This window comes from Arvicanthis niloticus, chromosome 4, assembly GCF_011762505.2.
Source record: "Arvicanthis niloticus isolate mArvNil1 chromosome 4, mArvNil1.pat.X, whole genome shotgun sequence".
Classification (NCBI taxonomy): Eukaryota; Metazoa; Chordata; class Mammalia; order Rodentia; family Muridae; genus Arvicanthis; species Arvicanthis niloticus.
Window position 1 is genome coordinate 42,026,673 of NC_047661.1, and position 19,323 is coordinate 42,045,995.

The 19,323-nt window shown below is 40.0% G+C and overlaps 1 protein-coding gene across 14 annotated transcripts in view; it reads left to right on the forward strand.

The window, feature by feature from the left end:
- Positions 1-19,323, forward strand: part of Med12l (mediator complex subunit 12L) — a 290,187-nt gene that overhangs the window by 29,483 nt on the left and 241,381 nt on the right. For 10 of the 14 annotated variants that reach the window (XM_076932420.1, XM_076932432.1, XM_076932433.1 and 7 more), the window contains exons 4-6: positions 3,378-3,569; positions 5,052-5,084; positions 7,964-8,123. In XM_076932420.1, coding sequence (XP_076788535.1) covers positions 3,378-3,569; positions 5,052-5,084; positions 7,964-8,123 — 385 coding nt within the window. The remainder of the gene's footprint in view (positions 1-3,377; positions 3,570-5,051; positions 5,085-7,963; positions 8,124-19,323) is intronic. The other 4 variants (XM_076932425.1, XM_076932426.1, XM_076932430.1 and 1 more) reach the window with 1 other exon arrangement.

A 19,323-nucleotide genomic window follows, 5' to 3' on the forward strand; every position in this document is an offset into this window, starting at 1 on the left:
TGGACCACCTTTTCTGTCAGATGTATTCAAGGCCCTAATATTTCTTATGTGAACTTGATTTCATTACCATGAAATGTATGAATCTTAGTGTTTAACACCTGACCTTTTTCATTCTTATCAATGGAGCTATTATCTTAATAGTTCTGGGTGGATAAAAACAAGTGCTGAATTAACCTTCTTCCATTTTGTTTGAAAGAATATAAATTGTTATTAGACCTTTTGAAGGATGATATGGCAGTATAATTAAAATTGCAGCAATATGCTATCCAAATTATAGAAATTTATCTTATACCTACATGGAAATAATGTGAAAGGTTTTCTAACTTAACAGAATTCATAACACTAATGTTTAGAACCAATGCTCAAGGTGCCTGTTAATACTCTTCTGATTAAAATTTACCAGCCTGAGTAGTCATAGACCTTGTAAATAGGCAGCCTTGGTGGATAGTACCAACTTAGATAAGGACAAGTCAATCATAGGCAGACTCATAGTGACCTGTCCCCTGAACCTTCACCCAGCTGATACCTTGTTCTGAAAGATATCTGTACTCCCCCTGAACACCTATGCTCCTGTGTCATCCCCTTCCCCACATCCTCCATTTTTGTGTTTATAACCCCTGTGTTAAAAAGTTAAAATAAAAATAAAAATAAAAATAAAAACTCTCCTTATTAAATAAAGGACAGCAGATCTGTGCAGAACATTATTGTGTAGCTATACAAATGAATAAATTCAATATATAGACATGAAATACTCATACCTGACTGTGCATATGAGCCAGATATATGCCCCAAAGGAAAATAACATGTATGTCTTTGCTTGTGTGTGTTTTAAGCAACAGTAGAATCACATTGATTATTTGGAAGTAGATATTAGGTTTTGGGAGTGAGGCTTTAAAAAGTATATCTTCTGATTTTTTAATATATTGCCATTAGAAGAAAACTAAGCACTGTTCCAGGTCAGTGACATATCTGTAATTCTAGCACTTGGGGTGGGGCGATTCAGGGACGTCATGCATCCCAGGCCTCTGTGAGACCACTCTTAAAATAATTTTTTAATGCTATATAGTTTTGACAATTTTTGATTCTTAATGTGCATTTCTTCAGTCTTGCTTACTTAGGAATTTTGACTTTGTTTTGTTTTCAAGATTTGTTTACAAGATTCACTAAGGAGAACTCTAAAAGTTATGTATCCAGTTGTTTCATTATTCACAGGGTACACTGATTCCCTAGAATAGTTTTCATTTTTCTAGCCCTGTTTATTATAATTAATGTACTTACTCATAATTGCAATTTAGAGCTTTCTGTAATGTACAATATTATATGCTGTTACTTGTTTAATGTCCTTGGTAGAAAGACCAAATATCAGTTGAGAAATTTAAAATCAAACATTTTGCTGCTAGTGACTGCTTGTTTACAAACGTTGTCATCAGAGAGGTACTGCCCTGTTCTGCATGGTTTGGTGCTGAGCACTCGAATGTGGTAAACTTGGGAATAACATTCTCAAGCTATATCTTCTACTTAATTTATTCACAGAATAATAAATAGCTTCTACTTAATTTATTTGTATAGCTATAGCTTCTATCTAATTTATTCACAGAAAATTCTAGAAACATTTGACTTAAAGAAAAAAACTTCAGTGAAGTTTGTTTAAAAACAAAAATCTGATATCTAGTTTTTTTTTTTTTTTTTTTATTACTTTGGCTTTTGTTAGTCAATATTTTGTTGCTGTGAAGAGACATCATGACCACGCCAGCTCTTATAAAAGAACATATTTGATTGAGGGCTTGCTTACAGTTTCAGAGGTTGAGTCCATTAATAATAACGGCAGGGAGCATGGGGCATGCAGGCAGGCACCGGAGCAGTAGCTGAGAGATGAGCCATAGGGCTTTTACAACTTTGAGGCCCACCTCCAGTGACACACTTCCTCCAACAGGGCCATGCCTCCTAATCCTTCTAATCCTTTCGAATAGTGCCACTTCCTGACGACTTTTTTATATGACATTTAAATATATGAACCTATGGGAAAATTCTTATTCACACTATCACACTACCACAGTTTTTTTTGTTTGTTTTTTTGTTTTTGTTTTTTTAAAGATTCATATATTTACTTTATGTAAGTACACCATTGCTGTCTTCAGACATACCAGAAGAGGGCATCAGACCCCCACTACAGATGGTTGTGAGCCACCATGTGGTTGCTGGGAACTGAACTCAGGATCTCTATAAGAGCAGTCAGTGCTCTTAACCACTGAACCATCTCTCCAGCCCACTACCACAGTTTTATTACTGCTTTTCAGTTCAGGGAATTTTAGTTCATATTAAAAACAAACAAAACAAAATAAAACAAAACAAAAGGTTTATCAGCTTTTTGTCCTGAGGATAAACTTAACTAATGGCTCCTGTCAGACCAGGCCAGACTATGCACAGGACATCTGCTGCCTCCAACTTTTAACTAAGGTGGAATTTCTACTTTTTGGTTTTCCAGGGTAGCATTTTAATTTACGTAGGTTGCTACCGTTTGCTAACTATTGGTGATACTTCTTAGAAATGGTTTGCATCATATAACTGAAAAGTTCTCAGGGAACAAATGTGATGCTTTCTGGATTCTTGAAAACCATTGTCAGGTTTCCTGTCTATTTGCTCTCTTCTCTTCCTCCCAGCCTGTCTCCCTTCCAGCTCTTTGCTCCTCCCTCATCTTTCTTCTTGCTTGTCTTATACTTGGGATAACATGAAATGATAAAATAGTTGGAAGATGCCTGCTTCTCTGCATTCAGACTTAGTGACACACCCTCCCTGAGCTCTTTTCCCTCCTTCCCCTTAGGCTTATCAACTTGGCAGTTCAATCAAAATGCTGAGGACTTAATTTATTCCTTTTGTAATTGTTCTTCTAAATACATTTCTCTCGATTCTTGAAGAAAGTAATCTCAAGTGTAAACACAGAATTTTGTTTCTCAAAGCAGGTGCTGTTAAGACAAAACAAGAATTAGAGTGGTTTCTGTGGTCCCCAGGCTCTGTCTTCTTCGGTGTACCCTGTGAGAGAGCACATACCTGCAGTATGGCAAAGGAGAGCACAGCTAAGATTCAAGCGTGGCCCATTCTGAAATTCACCCTGATGGAGTTAACTTCACATCCCCAGAGATTCCCAGTGCTTCCCTTTTCCTAACTTCTTGGGGACAGAGGAGCAGAGGTGGCAAGGGAGGTTTTCATTGTATTACTGGACATAAGTCACATGTTGGGGCTTAAAGACCTACTATACGGAAATCACAGTTGTTACGCTTCAAAGATAAAAAATTTCATTTTCTCTGATGAGCTGTATCAAAACTAAGGCAGTTGCACATGGTCTTTAAACACTGTCTTGCTTCCATTTCTTTTTGCAGATTGGTGCGTATTTCAGCAGCATATTGGCCGAGAAACTGAAGCTTAACACTTTCCAGGACACCGGAAAGAAGAAACCCCAAGTTAATGCTAAAGATAATTACTGGCTGGTCACTGCTCGATCACAGAGTGCCATTCATAGTTGGTTCTCTGACCTAGCAGGGAATAAACCACTTGCTATCTTGGCAAAAAAGGTATCAAGTATTTTCTTCTAATGTTAGAATTACAGTTTTATAAATGAAGCTGTTTGAGATAATGTTCACATGTACACTTAATTTTCTCCCTATTCTTTTTTAAACCAAAGGTTCAGTTGTAGGTACACATGTCCTGCAGATCGTTCTGTTCTTATGTTCTTTCCTCTATATTTTGATCACAGGGAGTGCTATGCGCATCTAAAAGCCTCAGGGATCTGCATAAAGGCAGTTTTGCTGACTTACATATACCTTAAAATTTAAGAGTAGGTAATAAGGCTTCATTTCCCCCCCATAACACTTTGTTTTCTCAGATCAAGATGTTCAAGATTCAAAGAAAAGGTGCCTTGATTTAAGATTATTCCAGTGTCTGTCAAAATGCCCATCATCACACATATACATGTGCACACACACACTCACACACACACACATACACACATACACACACACACACACACACACCACTATCTTTAGGTTAAGTCTTACTGCCAAGCAAGACAAAGATTTTTTTTATTGTGTGTAGTTGTGTTATAGAAAGGTGTTTAAAACAAAACAGGCATATTTATTTTTGGCAAGAGTGTAGGGGGTGGTATGAAGTTCTTTTTAAAACCTTTACTTTTAGTAATTTCTTCAGTGGGAATAATCAGTATATAGGCTCAATAATCTTGTAGTCTGAACAATATAAGATGTCCTTTGAAAGTTTATAGTAAAGATAGAAATTCCCCCCAGTCTTTATCTCTGACTTCTTGTATACCTTTGTAATAATTCCAGGTATCTCTTCTTTTCTCCCCTGAAGTCCCTCAGTTCTAGGGACTCTGTCTTCAGTTCTAAGTATGCAGTGTTCATTTCTACCTGGTGTGGATCCAGCTCCGAAGATAATGCCTTCATATACTTGTGTGTTTGCTTTTGAAGGCAACTCTTTAAAAATAGTGCCTGCATCCTCCATTGGCTTTAATTTGCTATATGTCTTGACACTGCGTGCCTCACATAGATAGATAGATAGATAGATAGATAGATAGACAGACAGACAGACAGACAGACAGACAGATAAAGATTAAAGGCACCTGCAGTCTTTGAAGAACACTTGTTTAAGTGTGACCAACTCTTCCCAGAGTTAGTGCCACTGTTTCAACCTGCCCAAACTACAGAGCTGGAACACTTCATCCCCAGTATTAATATCTGTTGTGGTCTCACTGTGGCCTATGGATTGATTGTGTCTGAAGGCCATCCATGTAAGCCGTAGAGCATCCTTCAGAGTTTGATGGCTTTTGAATACCAATTCATATCCTCTGTGCTGTCAGCTAGATGTTCCTTAAAGTTTTCCTTTGTTACAAGCTCTAAGAATACTTCTTGGATACTCTCTTAAAGTGACTATTGGTAAGGAATTGGTTTCCTTGCTTTAAGGGTGTAGGGGTCTCTTTATCTTGTAGGAGGGAGATAACTCACAGTGTCCTGTATTAGCCATTGTTCTTCTTTCTTTATCAGGAGCTGCCTCTGACCAAGTCAGGTGTCCCTCAGGTAAGCCATGGCATTAATTCTTTGAAAACATAGACATTTCTTTATAAAACATTACTTTGATGTGTTCATGTCTTAGGCATTTCAGGAGTCCTTCTTCCCCCTTCTCAGAATTTCATCCTTTTGAGATGGAACGGCTCTTGTAGTTTTGGGCAAAGGACCAAATTTTCTATATGGTCTTCATATTCAGCCACTTAATTAATTTCTGATATTCATGTACAAGAAGGCTTAGGAAGGAAACAGTGATTTACTTGTTGTGATCCAGAGTCATCTTCTAGCTCTTACCCAGCTTTCAGAATAGTTTTTTTATATGGGATAAATTATGTTTCTGACATAGTTTCCATTAGTATAAAGCCGTACAGGACTCCAGAGGTGTCTGTAAGGACACTGTCATTACTTGCGTTTGAAAAGGAAATTCTGCCAACCAGGGATATTCTTCTAATAGTTGGCTAGTTCTTACCTGTTTATGCAGGTGCCCTTGGTTACTGTTGTCTGAGAATTTCCTGCTTAGACAATGGAAGATGCTGATGGTGGTGAGCATCCAAGGGGAGAAGAGATAACAATATCCTTGTGTATATGAAAGAAGCATATACTTAGCATCTTAATTACCTTTGTAGCTCTAGATCGATGTAGAAACTAAACTGCTGCCCAGTGATTGCCAGAATTCCATGTCAAGTTTATGTCAGATGCTTCACAGAAAAAAAAACGTCCATTACTGTTAAAAATAATCATGGGAAACAGCATTTCCTCCCTGAGTTGGCCCAAACTATAGACCGGACAGAACCATCGCTCATATCTTCTCTCTTACTCAAGTAACGTTCTTCACATCTGTTTGCTTGGATATCAAAGCCCTGACTTGACTCAACTCAGGATTTTGCCGTTTTGTCCTGTGTTGTTTATGTAAGATCTGTGGCTTGGTTTGGTATGTTATTTTATCTGAACATTTCAAGTTTTCGACTGCTTGCAGTTTTCCTCCTAACAGTTGCTGTTTAAATAAATCCTTTGCTCATCTCTGAAAGATACTATTTGTGGGACTCTTTGGAGATGCTTTTACCTTGAATTTATCTGCATTTTTAGACATCAATCTTGCATCCTTTTGGTGTGTATGAATGAGAGGCAACCTGACATGGACTGATACAATTTAAACCACTGGCTCCATATTTTATATTTTAGTGAAAAGCATCAGGTCTTGAGCTGAATGTTTGACCCTGTGTTTTTCTTGTCTCTGTCTTGAATGAAAGTAGCCACAGACACCGTGTTCCATGAAAGATGTGCCCTGTGTGCTAAACGGGCCGGACATTGTTTCATTAGAATGTATCACTGTGTTGTGCAGAGACGAGGTGTTACAGATTTGGCTCACGTGTCTTCTGCCTCCCTTGAGTTGTTTTGTGCAGTGTCATTTTCTGTGTCATGAGGGCGATGTTCTGAATTCAGCACCCAAGGCTGCAAGTGTACCTGATCAAAGAGTCTTCAGTCTTCTGTAAACACAGTGTCAGCACACTGTATTCCATTGACCAAGGCCAGGAGGGGAGGCATTCCTTCAGCATTTAAACAGCTTGATGTTTCTTTGGAAAGACCAATCGAAGTAGCTTGCTGTTAGGTTCTATATTTTTAAGAATCACGTACACTTTTTAATTCCAGGGATCATACCTTGCACTTGGCATGTAAATAGTTAAATTTGAAAATTCACCGACTTGGCCAGCTAGTAGAAAAATTCTGTGCTGTATGAATTGCTGGGTTTAAACCTTGACTTTTCAACCAAAATTCAAGTATGAATTTTGGGGTAGAGAGATAAGGTTTGTTGGTATCTGTGGCAGAGTTCCAGTGTCTTCTTTTGAAAGGGCCTTAATCTGTGGCGTGAAAATAACTCAGGCTAGTATAGACAAATTTCTAATCTGGCAACAAAAGTATTATTGGTATAATTTTGATTGTACCAATAACCAATACACGTATTTTCTTTAAAAAAAAAATTGGAATAACCACTTTGTGAGGTGCATCAGATTGGTGTATAGGATCCAAATTAATAAATGGCTGGGAAGTGGTGGCCTTCACTGGCCAAGCTGAGGGAAGTAGTTGAGCAGTGGTCATCCCACTATGGTCTTTGGCATGTGGGCACCTTACAGTCTTAGTAGTCCCAACCAGCTGCCTTGTCACAAATGGACTCCTGTTCAGTCTTTTCACCATGATCACAAACTAAATAGATGACATAGATGAACAGGCTGTTCATAGGATATTTATCAGGTGCTCTGGAAGAATGAATTAACCCTTTCAAGCCATTCACTGGCATATTGGGATACTAATTTGCTGAATTGCACCTTTGTGGTCTTGAAGAAATAATTAACAGCCTCAAGTGTCTACTTCAGCCAGCAGATGAATTGCCCTGCTATTGTAGCACAGTGTATATTAGGCAGACTCACTGATCCATCATGGTAGGCTCTGCTTAATATTTTGGGCTAAAGACACTCTCAGAAAGTTTCCGGAAATTGTTGCCTTTGTGATAGGTTGCAGTTAGAAAGCTTCATACAAAAAAAGTGTCCACAGATGAAGAGTGATGGCAAATTCTTTCTGATCTTTCTATTCCAATTTTGGGATAAAGTCATTAGGAAGAGTATCATGAAATTAATTTTCCCTGTTTGTTCACAAGGCAAATGACTTTCCTTATCAGCGAATGTGACATTTCATTTTATCAATAAAAAAAGCACAGCTGAGAGCCAGTTTGCCCTGTGCTAAACATAATTTTGATTTTTGTTCCTCAATGAAAATTGGGTTAAAATTTCTTCCCTCTTTTCAAATTGCAAGCAGTCTTTGAAAAAAAAATCCATTAAACATACTTTCTCATGGCAGCAGATAGTATATGATTGTCATATGTTATCTCTTTTCAGGTCCCCATCCTCAGTAAAAAAGAGGACGTCTTTGCATATTTAGCTAAGTATTCTGTGCCAATGGTTCGAGCGACGTGGTTGATCAAGATGACTTGTGCCTATTACTCTGCTATTTCTGAAGCTAAAATTAAGAAACGCCAGGCTCCGGATCCCAATTTGGGTAAGTGAGTCAGTGGGCAATGTTTTATATTTCACTATTGGTTCTTTAAATAATTGTTACCTGGATCCTCTTACAACTCAGTATCCCAGGATGGTGAGGATGGAGAAAATCCCGGGTGCAGCTGACAGTCAGCAAGCCCCGTTGATAGCTCCAGAACGTACCCTGTCTGAACTCTGTACTAGCGCAGCTGTGGAGGTGCTGGTCAGACCAGCATCATTTCTTGTCTGGAGGAAGCAACCTCTAACTGGCTTTCCTGCATTCTTTTGCTGCAGTTGGGCAGGCCTTAAGTCTGAGTTGCTTCCCTCCTACTCCCCTGTGCTTACTGCCTCTTTTCTGGTCAGTACCAATGCCTTTGTCTGTGTAATGACAGTGGATGCCAGGTAATCTTGCTACTTCAACACTGCTTTCTGCATTGTAGCTGAAGTGATCTTATTAGAATAGAAGTCACGCCAGTCCTGTGCTCAGAATCCTTTTATGGCTAGCTGCCCTGCTCACCTGCTGCCTACTCTGCCCAATACCAGCAGCCTGCATAATTTTTTTGACTTTAAGCCTTATCAGATGTAGGTAGACACTGCTTTCCTCCCCTGGTATAGATGCCTACGTGTGTGCTCCTGGCCACACTGTGGTACTGCTCAGTGAAAGCTGGGACCACTCTGGATAAAATTGCTGTTGCCTTGTTCTTTATTTGATTTGCAGTTGTTAACACTACCCATTATATTAACTTACTGGTTATCTATATTCACACACCTGAACTGTACAATAAAGCTGTGATGACATTTTGAGTGGTTGTAGACCGGATTTCTTCTTGAATTCCTCAGTGCTGGTCTCTCAGGGTAGTACCTCGATCACAGAAATTGTTCAGTCATTTTTTGTTGTTGTTGTTTTTATTTATTTATTTTTTTTATTTTATATTTTATTTACATTTAAGATGCCATCCCCTTTCCACATTTCCCCTCCCTAGAACACCCCTGTCCCATGCCCCCCCTTTCCTTTTTGCTTTTATACGATTTTTAAAAAATGTTAATCAAGGGATTTATAAGTTTGGTAATGCTCAATCAGAAGCGTAACCCAATACCCAACCTAGATATAAAAACTATCTTTGACTGGTGGAGACCTGTGAACATCTGCCTCCATGCCCCCTCTCTCTTTCTCTCTCTCATCACCTAGCTTCTCCTCTTCTTCATCTTCTCTCCTTGTTCCATCTCTTCCTCTCAGTACTCCTTCCCACTTAGCTCCTCCTATATATCACTCTTCCTGTTAAAGTAAAACTTTTCTCTCAAAATACAATTAGAGCATACTTATTCCTAATTGTACCAGTGAGGTACAAGATAGTCCTAATACCCAGTCCATCATTTTGTTGACTAACCAGAACCTCTGTCATCTCTTCTAATTAAAACACTTACTTTTGATCCTGGCTTTTTTGGCTTTAGAATGAATGTCAGCTGAAAACCATCTACTCAGATCTTTTCTCTCAAAGTAAATAGCCAGGATTGGCTATGAAACTATAGGTCTTCAACCCCATCAGAAATCCAGAATGACTGAGTTAACTGAAGTTATGGGAAGCACTAAGCATAACTTCTAAAACTTAGCCAATTTATAGAGACCGCTGAACACCTGAAAAGCCCCTATACTACCGAACGTTGGAGCATCAAATCTTCAGCCTTCTGGCCCAGAATCATCTGACAGACCTTAGTGATGCAGGATTATTAAGGGCTGATTACTCTGTCTAGGCAGATATAATCAGTCGACTATTCTGCATGTGTGTCCTTTTCTGGACAGTAATTTGTTTGTTCAGTCATTTTTAAAACGCAGAAATGAATAACAAGGCCGGAAGCATTTGTGTTTGCATATGTATGATGCAATTTTGTGTGTGTAGGTATATTTTAAGAATTTCACCAATTCATAATCCTTGAAACTCTCAGCATCACTAGCTGGTGAGAGTACTCTCTTCTTTATCACTGGCTGGTGGGAGTATTCTCTTCTTTATCACTGGCTGGTGAGAGTACTCTCTTCTTTATCACTGGCTGGTGAGAGTACTCTCTTCTTTATCACTGGCTGGTGAGAGTACTCTCTTCTTTATCACTGGCTGGTGAGAGTACTCTATTCTTTATCACTGGCTGGTGAGAGTACTCTATTTTTTATCACTGGCTGGTGAGAGTACTCTATTCTTTAGGTGTGCACACATGCACACATATTTACTTGTTGTTATTTGCTCTTGCCAATAGTTTCTTTGATGTTCAGTTTAATTCTAAAACTGATAAATATATGAAAGAGGTGCCTGGGTAGCTCATTTGGCAGAACCTGGGACTTAAGTACAAAACACTATGCAGAAATTAGTCTCCTAGCTGCATCTCAGAACAAGTTTAGATTAAGAGTTGCCTTTATCCTAGATTTGAGTGCATTACCATGGAATGCAAGACCCTTCACCAAGGGAAGGGAAGTGTCTTTCATAGTTGAGAACATGGCGAGTTTCTTGTCATGTTCTTCTCTTACCATTAGTGCCTCCCCTTTTCCCCAGCATCAGATGGTTTGAGGAGGTGTGTTCTTCCTGCCTCAGAGCTAAAATTTCCATTATTTGTGTATTTATAAAAGCTTGTCTGTTAGATTCACTCACTAGTTGTATTTTTCTGTCCCTTCATAAGCAACATAGCACGTACTGTGATTTATCCTTTGATGAAGTCTACAGAACATTTCAGGTCTTTATGATTCCTGTTGTACATGGAAAACCGTTAGTGTTTAAAAGGTCGAAAGTTGAGTACCTTCTGTACTCTTTCTCAGGATAGCACATACAGGCTTGGAATCTGAAACATGCTGAAGTCTGAAGTTAAAAACAACCTAGAATTGTCTTAAGTTTTAGGAGTTTGCTTATAACCTCTTAGGTTAGTAGTTCTCAACTTTCCTGATACTGCAACCCTTTATTACAGTTCCTTATGTTGTAGTGACCCCCCCATCATAAAATTATTTTGTTACTTTATAACTGTGTTATTGCTACTGTTATGAATTGTAATGTAAATATCTAATATATAGGCTATCTGATATGTAACCCCTGTGAAAGGGTTATTTGACCCTCTACAAAGAAGTTGAAACCCAGAGGTTGAGAACCTACCACTATCTTAGGCCTCGCATCTGACAGTGTTGTGTGTTATGTTCCAACTCTGCCAGCACGTGGCTGGAGGTGTGTGTGTGGGGGTCAGTCTCTTTTTCCATGTCACCCATCACATCTATGTTTAGTTGTTTTAAATGAGGGATAGTTCTTAAGCCTTTCTTTTTCTTGACTGATATTTCTGAAAGGGACACATTTTATTTTAGAGTCATCCCCCATTTTCCTTTCTCAGATGGTGATTGTTCTCCATGTTGGGAGAATCACATAAGCAATTGTTCTGGTTAGTTTTATGCCAGCTTGACTCAAGCTAGAGTCATTTGGGAAGCAAAAACCTCAACTGAGAAAGTGTCCTACCAGATTAGTCTACAGTGCATTTTCTTGATTGATGATTAGTAAGGGAGCCCAGTTTATTGTGCTAATTCCACTCCTGCTCTGAGGGTCCTGGGTGCTGTAAGAAAGATTGAGCTAGCCAGTAAGCAGCACTCCTCCATGGCCTCTGCATCAGCTTCTTCCTCCAGGTTCCTGCCTTGTTTGAGTTCCTGCTCTGACTTCCTTCATTTATAGAATACTTTCCATGACTGAGCTGTGGGACTGTGGAGCTATAAATTGAAATAAACCCTTTACCTGCCATGTTGTTTTGGTTATGTAGAAACCTAATTAAGACAGCAATTATGTGACCATCTTGGCAAGTCATATAATATTATGAGGTGGTAACTGCCACATTTCTGTAGTAAAAAAAAAAAATACTATATCACCCTTTGTATTAGTTATTGAGTAGTTTAACTCTATAACTACTATTTTTTTTTTGTATCCTTCCACCCATCTTTGAGGGTTGGTCTCCCTGTACAGCCTAGGCTGGCCTCATGCTTAAAGAGTTTCCCTTTTCTTAGCCTCTTGAATTCTAGACTACAGGCATGTGACACCAAGCCTAGCTTTCTGTATTCTTACATGTGTTTCATCTTATTATTATTACTATTTGTTTATTCTTGTCATTACAAAGTTTGGCCATGTATGTTGAACCATAACTTTAATCCTAGCACTCAGAAGCAGAGACAGAGGCAGGTGGATCATAGTTTGAGGCTAGAGTGGTCTACTAAGGGAATTCCAAACTAACCAAAGCTGCTTCTAAAAGATTGGAGGTTAGAGAGAGGGCTCAGTGGTTAACATTACTGGATGTTCTTAAAGAGAACATAGGTTTCATTCCCAGCACCCATATGGAGGGTCACAATAGCCTGTAACTTAGTACTAAGGGACCTAGCACCCTCTTCTGTCCTGAGGGCACCATACATTGCATGCAAGACACCCATGCATATAAAATTTTTAATTAGTAAAACTGTCGCAAGCCCCCAGTGTCAGAGTCAATAAAGATTCAGATCAGAGTGGTTTCAATATTTGATGTAGGACCACTGGATGTTTGAGCCTTCTGGGTTCTTTAAACTTCTGGGTCCACCCAAGGCGTATTAAACTAGGAAGGAAAAACCAAGATGAGACCTTTTATGAGTTTATGGTAAATATAATGTATATACTAAATTAATGTAGTATGTCCAGTCAAATGCCATTATATCTACATTAAGGTAATGTAGAACTGCTGATGTACCTACCAGATGTCTTAGTTCTATTCTGTTGCTGTGATAACATACCATGACCAAGGCAACTTATAAAAGAAAGCATTGGGCATCATGGCAACTGCTAGGCAGGCAGGCAGGCAGGCAGGCATGGTGCTGGAGCAGTAGCTAGATATTATGTGTTGTGACAACCACAAGGCAGGGATGGCAGCTGGGGGTCAGGCATGAAGCAGTGAGTGAGAACATCCTAATTGGGAGTGGCATGGACTTTTACACATCAAAGCCCACCTCCAGTGACACACCTTCTCTCACAAAGTCACACCTCCGAATCCTCCCCAGACAGTGCCACCAACCATGGAACAAGCATTCAAACATGAGCCTATGGACGCTGTTCTTATTCAGGCCATCAGAACATAAAAACATACTCTATATTTGCATGCTATAGTGTTGTCTTCTCCCATCATGTACATTAAATACAAGGAGTTTCAAACTATTCCCAGGCACACTTTGGTGGGTTTCCATGTCCAGCACACATGGCTGGGTTGCTAAAAATCCCTTTGCGCATCTGCCCCATTTTTTACTTCTTTCAAGCGTCTGATGTCTTCATTAGCAACTACAGGTACTACAGGTACAGAGACCTTTCTTATCTTAATGGCATCACAGTGTATTGGCTCATGGATTCCTTGCTTCAACAGTTCTTCGAGGACTATAATCCTGCCGGGGAAGAACTGGGGCTTCAGCCTTCTAACAAAGGTCTACAGTTCTTATAAGGTCATCATGACACTTTATTTTAGTTGAAATTGAGAATCGAGGATTTTCCCACTTGATTTACTTGTCTCACCATTTCTCCAACAAGGTTTGGCTTGTTTACCAAACAAGCTCCATAACCCTGCGCCTTTGTCCCCTCGGAGGGCAGCCACAGTCAATGCTGATTCCACCTGTGTAAGGACAGACCATACAAGCAGATCAAATGCAAGTCCTGCACCACAGCAGCACACTGGGCAAGCACTGTTGTCTGTGGTGAATTCAGTCTCTGGCTTTTTATACATCTGATGCGGTTCATGGCAATGAGTGAACAGCGTAGATCCCAACAGTATTTTTTTTTTAACGAGCGTCCTAAAATCCAGTCTGTGAGAATAGAAGCTGGAATAGCATCCTTTTGAGGCACAGCCTTTTAATCAGCTTTCCAGGAAGAAATTTTGTTTCTTGACACATAGGTTTTGTGGAGTCATTCCTTATGTACAGAGATAAGTTTCAAATCTGAATAGTTATGAATATTTATGGAGTTGAGGTTTATAAAGAGCTTAGGGCATCGTTTAGCCAATTTTCACCCCAAGCGTGTTCTTCCTACTTCTGTGTTGGATTGCAACTCAACAAATGGAACAGATAGATAAAGTAGGTAGAAGCTAACTCCTGTGTGCTGGGTGTGGGGGTCACAGCTAAGTCCTGTGTGCTGGGTGTAAGGAGCTAGTCAATTTTGCTTCTTAATTCCTGGTAGCTCTTCTCTCGGACTGAATACTTGATTTGGAGATCCTGTGGTGACTATATTCTGAGTGGGTTTTCTCCCACTTGGAATCACCTGGCCAGGCTTGCTTTTTGCCCCAGGCACCTGGGAACCTTTTTATATGTATTTTCAACATGCAAGTTCCATATGCCATGTATAGTGTATGGAACAATTCTATTTTTCAAATACCTAATCTTTTTTTTTTTTTCCTATGGCCTTGCCACATCTGGTGGCCTCTTGTGTTTTCCCACTGTTTTCAGCTTCTCTAATTGAACAGAGCATTTAGAAGCACTTGCCTGCATCAACACAGTCATTATGTAGCAAGGTTCATACTTAAGTAAGCGATGTAGCCAAGCAAACACTCTCACATGCTGGATGAGATTGAACGCACTTGAGAAGATTAACTTGCAGAATTAAGTTCTGGCTTTGAGAGTGAAAACATCGTTCAGCGTGTTTGGGGCAAGATTGACTATCAGATGTCATCACTTCCTAGTATTGGTTTTTATGACTTTCGTCGTCTTGATAATGTTTTTTTAGGATTTGTAGAGTATTTTCGATAGAAATGGCTTTTATTCCCTTGTAATAGAAACATATGTTTTATTTTCTGTTTCACGCTCAGCGTTGGTTGGAACAGAGCTGTAAAGCAGTGCTGTTTAATTTTATTGGAAGAAGTTTTTTTTTTTCCCCCTAAAGCTAAGTGAGCTAACAGTAACAATGAGGCAACGCGCAGACACTATCATGGAAAAGGTATAGATCTAGTATATAGGTACCTTAGTCACTGCCCTATTGCTGCGAAGAGACACCATCACCAAGGAAACACTTATAAAAGAAAGCAATTAATTGGGGGCTTGCTTACAGTTCCAGGTGGCAGGCAGGGTTGGAGCTGCAGAAGTAGCTGAGAGCTGCCTCCTGATCTGAGATGTGCTCGCTCTCACGCTCTTTCTCCTCTCTCTCTCTCTCTCTCTCTCTCTCTCTCTATATATATATATATATATATATATATATGTGTGTGTGTGTGTGTGTGTGTGTGTGTGTGTGTGTGTGTGTATACATATATGTGTATATATATATATCTGTATCTATCTGTATCTCATCTATCCATATCTCTATCACATTTGAAATCTTAGACCTCACCTGCAGTAACACATATCTACTCTAACAAGGCTACCCCTCCATATTCTTTTAAACAGTTCCATTCCCTGACGACTAAGCACTAAAATATATGAGTCTATTGGGGCCATTCTTTTATTAAGATTTCTTTTTTCTTTTTTTAATTTCTTTTTATTTATATGAGTACACTGTAGCTGTCTTTAGACACAACAGAAGAGGGCATTGAATCCCATTACAGATGGTTGTGAGCCACCATGTGATTGCTGGGAATTGAACTCAGGACCTCTGGAAGAGCAGTCTGTGCTCTTAACCGCTGAGCCATCTCTCTAGCCTGGGAGCCATTCTTAAGCCACCATAATAAATTAAATGGACTGTGGCCCTGGAAAGCTTGTGCCAGCAAGACTTCCTCAATATATGCGAGATTGACAGATAGGTGAGGGGCTTGAGTCCGTGGGAGCCCTTTCATGAACAGCTTAAAGCAGGGTGTAATGGGTTGGACAAACAGATATCGGGACAGATATTTATTCATTTATTCACTCATTTATATTTTTCTTTCTCAGGGTTTTATATATGTTAGGCAAGCACTTCACCACTGTGCTACATCCCCAGTCAGGAGTAGGTATTTAAATGGATGTGCTTAAGGAAGCTTAAGGTCAGGTTAGTAATTCTTAGTCCTCATAAATATATATATGTATGTATGTGTATGTATATAGTATGTGTGTATGCATATATGTATACACACATACACACATACATATATATATTTAAGCATGTTTGGAAAGCTACTAATTGGAGAGCACTGCCACTTTCGTGTGAGGACATCAGACATAAAACACTTATTCTCAACTGTCTCTTAAAATATATATTTGGCAGGCATCATGATGTGTGCCTTTAATTCTAGCATCATATGGTAGTGGTCGGCGAATCTCTATGAGCCCGAGGCTAGCTTGATCTACTTAGAGAGCTGAGGACAAGCCAGGGATACATATTGAGAACATGTCTAAACAGATAAACAATTTTATTTTTATTGGCTTATAAATGATTAGGTTTGGTTATAACTTTTTTTTTTCCCCAAACAAAAACAGCATTGACTGTTTCTCTTTTGGCAGCTGGATACAAACTAGAGTCATTTGGAGAGAAAGATCCTCACTCTGACACATTGACTTCATTGGCTTGGGCCATGGACATGTCTTTGGGTTGTTTGCTTGATTAGTGACTGATGGGAGGACCCAGCCCACTGTGAGTAGGTAGTTCTATTCTCTGGGCTGGAGGTCCTGGGTCAATTCAAAAAACAAAACCAACCAACCAACCACCCACCCACCCACCCACCCACCAGAGAGTGGTGTGGAAAGTGAGCCAGGAAGCAGTGCTCTTCTGTGGTCTCTGCTCCAGGATCCTGCCTCCAGGTTTTATCCCCGGTGTCCCTCAAAGATAGACTGTGCCAAATAAATCTTTTTTTCTCCCGGGTTTTATTTGGTAAGTGTTTTATTGCAGCAACAGGGAAGCAAACTCGAGCATCTCCTCCCCTTTTTTCTCTGCTCATTCCCTCTCCCCCTTGTTCCCTTCTGCCTCAGGGGTCTCTCTCCTTTATACCTTCCCCGTTACATGTTCCCCTTTGTCAGCGCTTCTCAGCACTTCATGTTCCCCTTTCATGGCCAATGGCTTTATGTCAAGATGATACAAGAGAGCTTCAGAGAAGAAGGAGTGACAGTTGAGAAAATGCCTCCATAAGATCTGTCCGTGAACACTCTGTGGGGCATTTCTTCAGTTAGTGATTGATGTGGGGGTGACCCTGTGAGGAAAGGAGGCTGAACAAGTCAGTAGCAGCGCTCCTTCCGGGCCTCTGCCTTGGTTCCTGCCTCTAGTGTCCACCCTGGATTTTTCTTCACGAGGGGCTGTCATCCGTGAGATGGAAGCACACCTTTTCTCCCTAAGTTGCTTTTGGTCCTGGTGTTTGTTATGGCAGTGGAAACCCTGACTTAGAATTGTCTCCACTCAGAGCTGGCACCTACCAGTACAACTTACTTACATACCCACGGACTTTAAAGGCTAGGAGCCAAGTATGAGAGAGAATATGTGTGTAGTGATAGTCTCTCTGAGATTGGGTGGTCTCAGACTGGGACTAAATTTACTTTTGGTTCCACCTGTTTCCCTGGAAATTTTATATACTTATTTTAACAGGTGAGTAAGATTCCATTGTGTGTATTCACCAGATTTTCATTATTTTTCTGTTGATGGCTGTTTAGCTGTTTTCTCTGTCTTTTGTGAACTGAGAAGCAATGGATGTGAATGTGCAGATAGCTGTAGTGGGATGTAGACTCCTTCATATGTGCCCAGGGATGGTGTAGCTGTGTCATATTAGGGTACTTCTGTTTTTTAGTTTTTTGACAAGCCCACACTTACTTCCATAGCATTAAACTAGCTTGGTCTTCTGTCAGCAGCAATAAGGGTTTGTTTAGTTTCAGTTATCTTGTGAATTGAATCTGTTTTGTTTTCTAGGGAATATGTTTAGTTGCCTTAAATGTTTTGATCTCAACAGAGAAAAACACTTTAAATAGGCCGTCCAATAGTTATAAATGAGAAGCCAAGTCTCAAATGGAGTTACCTCCACAGTATTTAAAATGATTAGAAAGCCTTTTTTTTTTTTTTTTTTTTGTAAACAGAAGTTGTACACTTGTCTGTAGGATTTTACCCTGTGCGCCACTGTTATGCTGCTGAATTAGCTAAGAATGGCTACAGTCTTTGTTATCGACACTGCTGTTGTTGGAACAAATAGTGTCTTATGTGTTTCTGAACTGGTACAATGAGGGAGACAAGTGCGCATTTCTCTGAGGTTGATGTGCTGAGGAGGTGTGTGTGTGTGTGTGTGTGTGTGTGTGTGTGTCTGTGTCTGTGTTGCGTGTGTTCTTGTGTGTATGTTCTTGTGTGTGAGTGTGATGGCTAATCTTGATTGTCAAGTTAACATACCTGGGAAGAGAGAACCTCAGCTGGGAATTGCTTTCACCAGGTTGGCATGTGGACATATCTGTGGGGACTTTTCTTAATTGCTGATGGACATAAAGAGGCCTGGCCTGCTGTGGCTGGTGCCATCCCTCTCCGGGACTGCAGAAGAGTGGTAGGCGAGCATGCCACTTCTCTCCTTTTGTGTTCTGTTGTCTTCCGGTCCCTGCCTTTGCTTCCCTCAGTAGTAGTATTACCTGTATGTTAACACCTTTTCCTCTAAGTTGCCTTTGTTCAGGATTTTATCACAGCAGCCTAGAGTGTGTGTACCTGGGTTTGTGTCCTTGCCTGTGCCTGAGGTTAACATCAAGTGTTTTTCAGGTGCCATGTACTGTTTTCTTTCTTTCTTTTTTTTTTTCTTTTTGAGACAGGGTCTCATTGATTAAACAATGGTTCAATCAATGATTAAATGTATTAAACAATGGCTGGTTAAACAAGGCTGTCTGTCCTGTACACCCCAAATATCTGTCTGTCTCTGCTGTTACAGCACTGGGGTTGCAAGTGTACTCTTCATTGTGCCCAGATAGTTTGTGTGTGTTCTGAGGGATTGAATCATGGTCCTCTGCATATATGTCATGGTTGTTTGCTTTGTGTTTTAGGGGGGCTTCTGACAGAGGGAGTGACTGTGTCTTAGGTCTCTGACTCTTTTGCCTATTTATGGGACCCTTTTCTCCCTACTAGGTTGCCCCTCCCAGCCTCGATGTGAAGGCTTGTGCCTGGTCTTACTGTATCTTGTGGCATGTTCAGATGATGTTCCTGGGAGTCCTGCTCCTTTCTAGGGGGAGAGACATAGGAGAGTGGATCTGGGGAGAGAGGAGGTACAGGAGAATTGGGAGGAGTGGAGGGAGGGGAGGCTGCAGTCAGGATGTATTGTATGAGAGAACAAATAAGAATTTTTTTTTTTTTTTTAAATTGAGT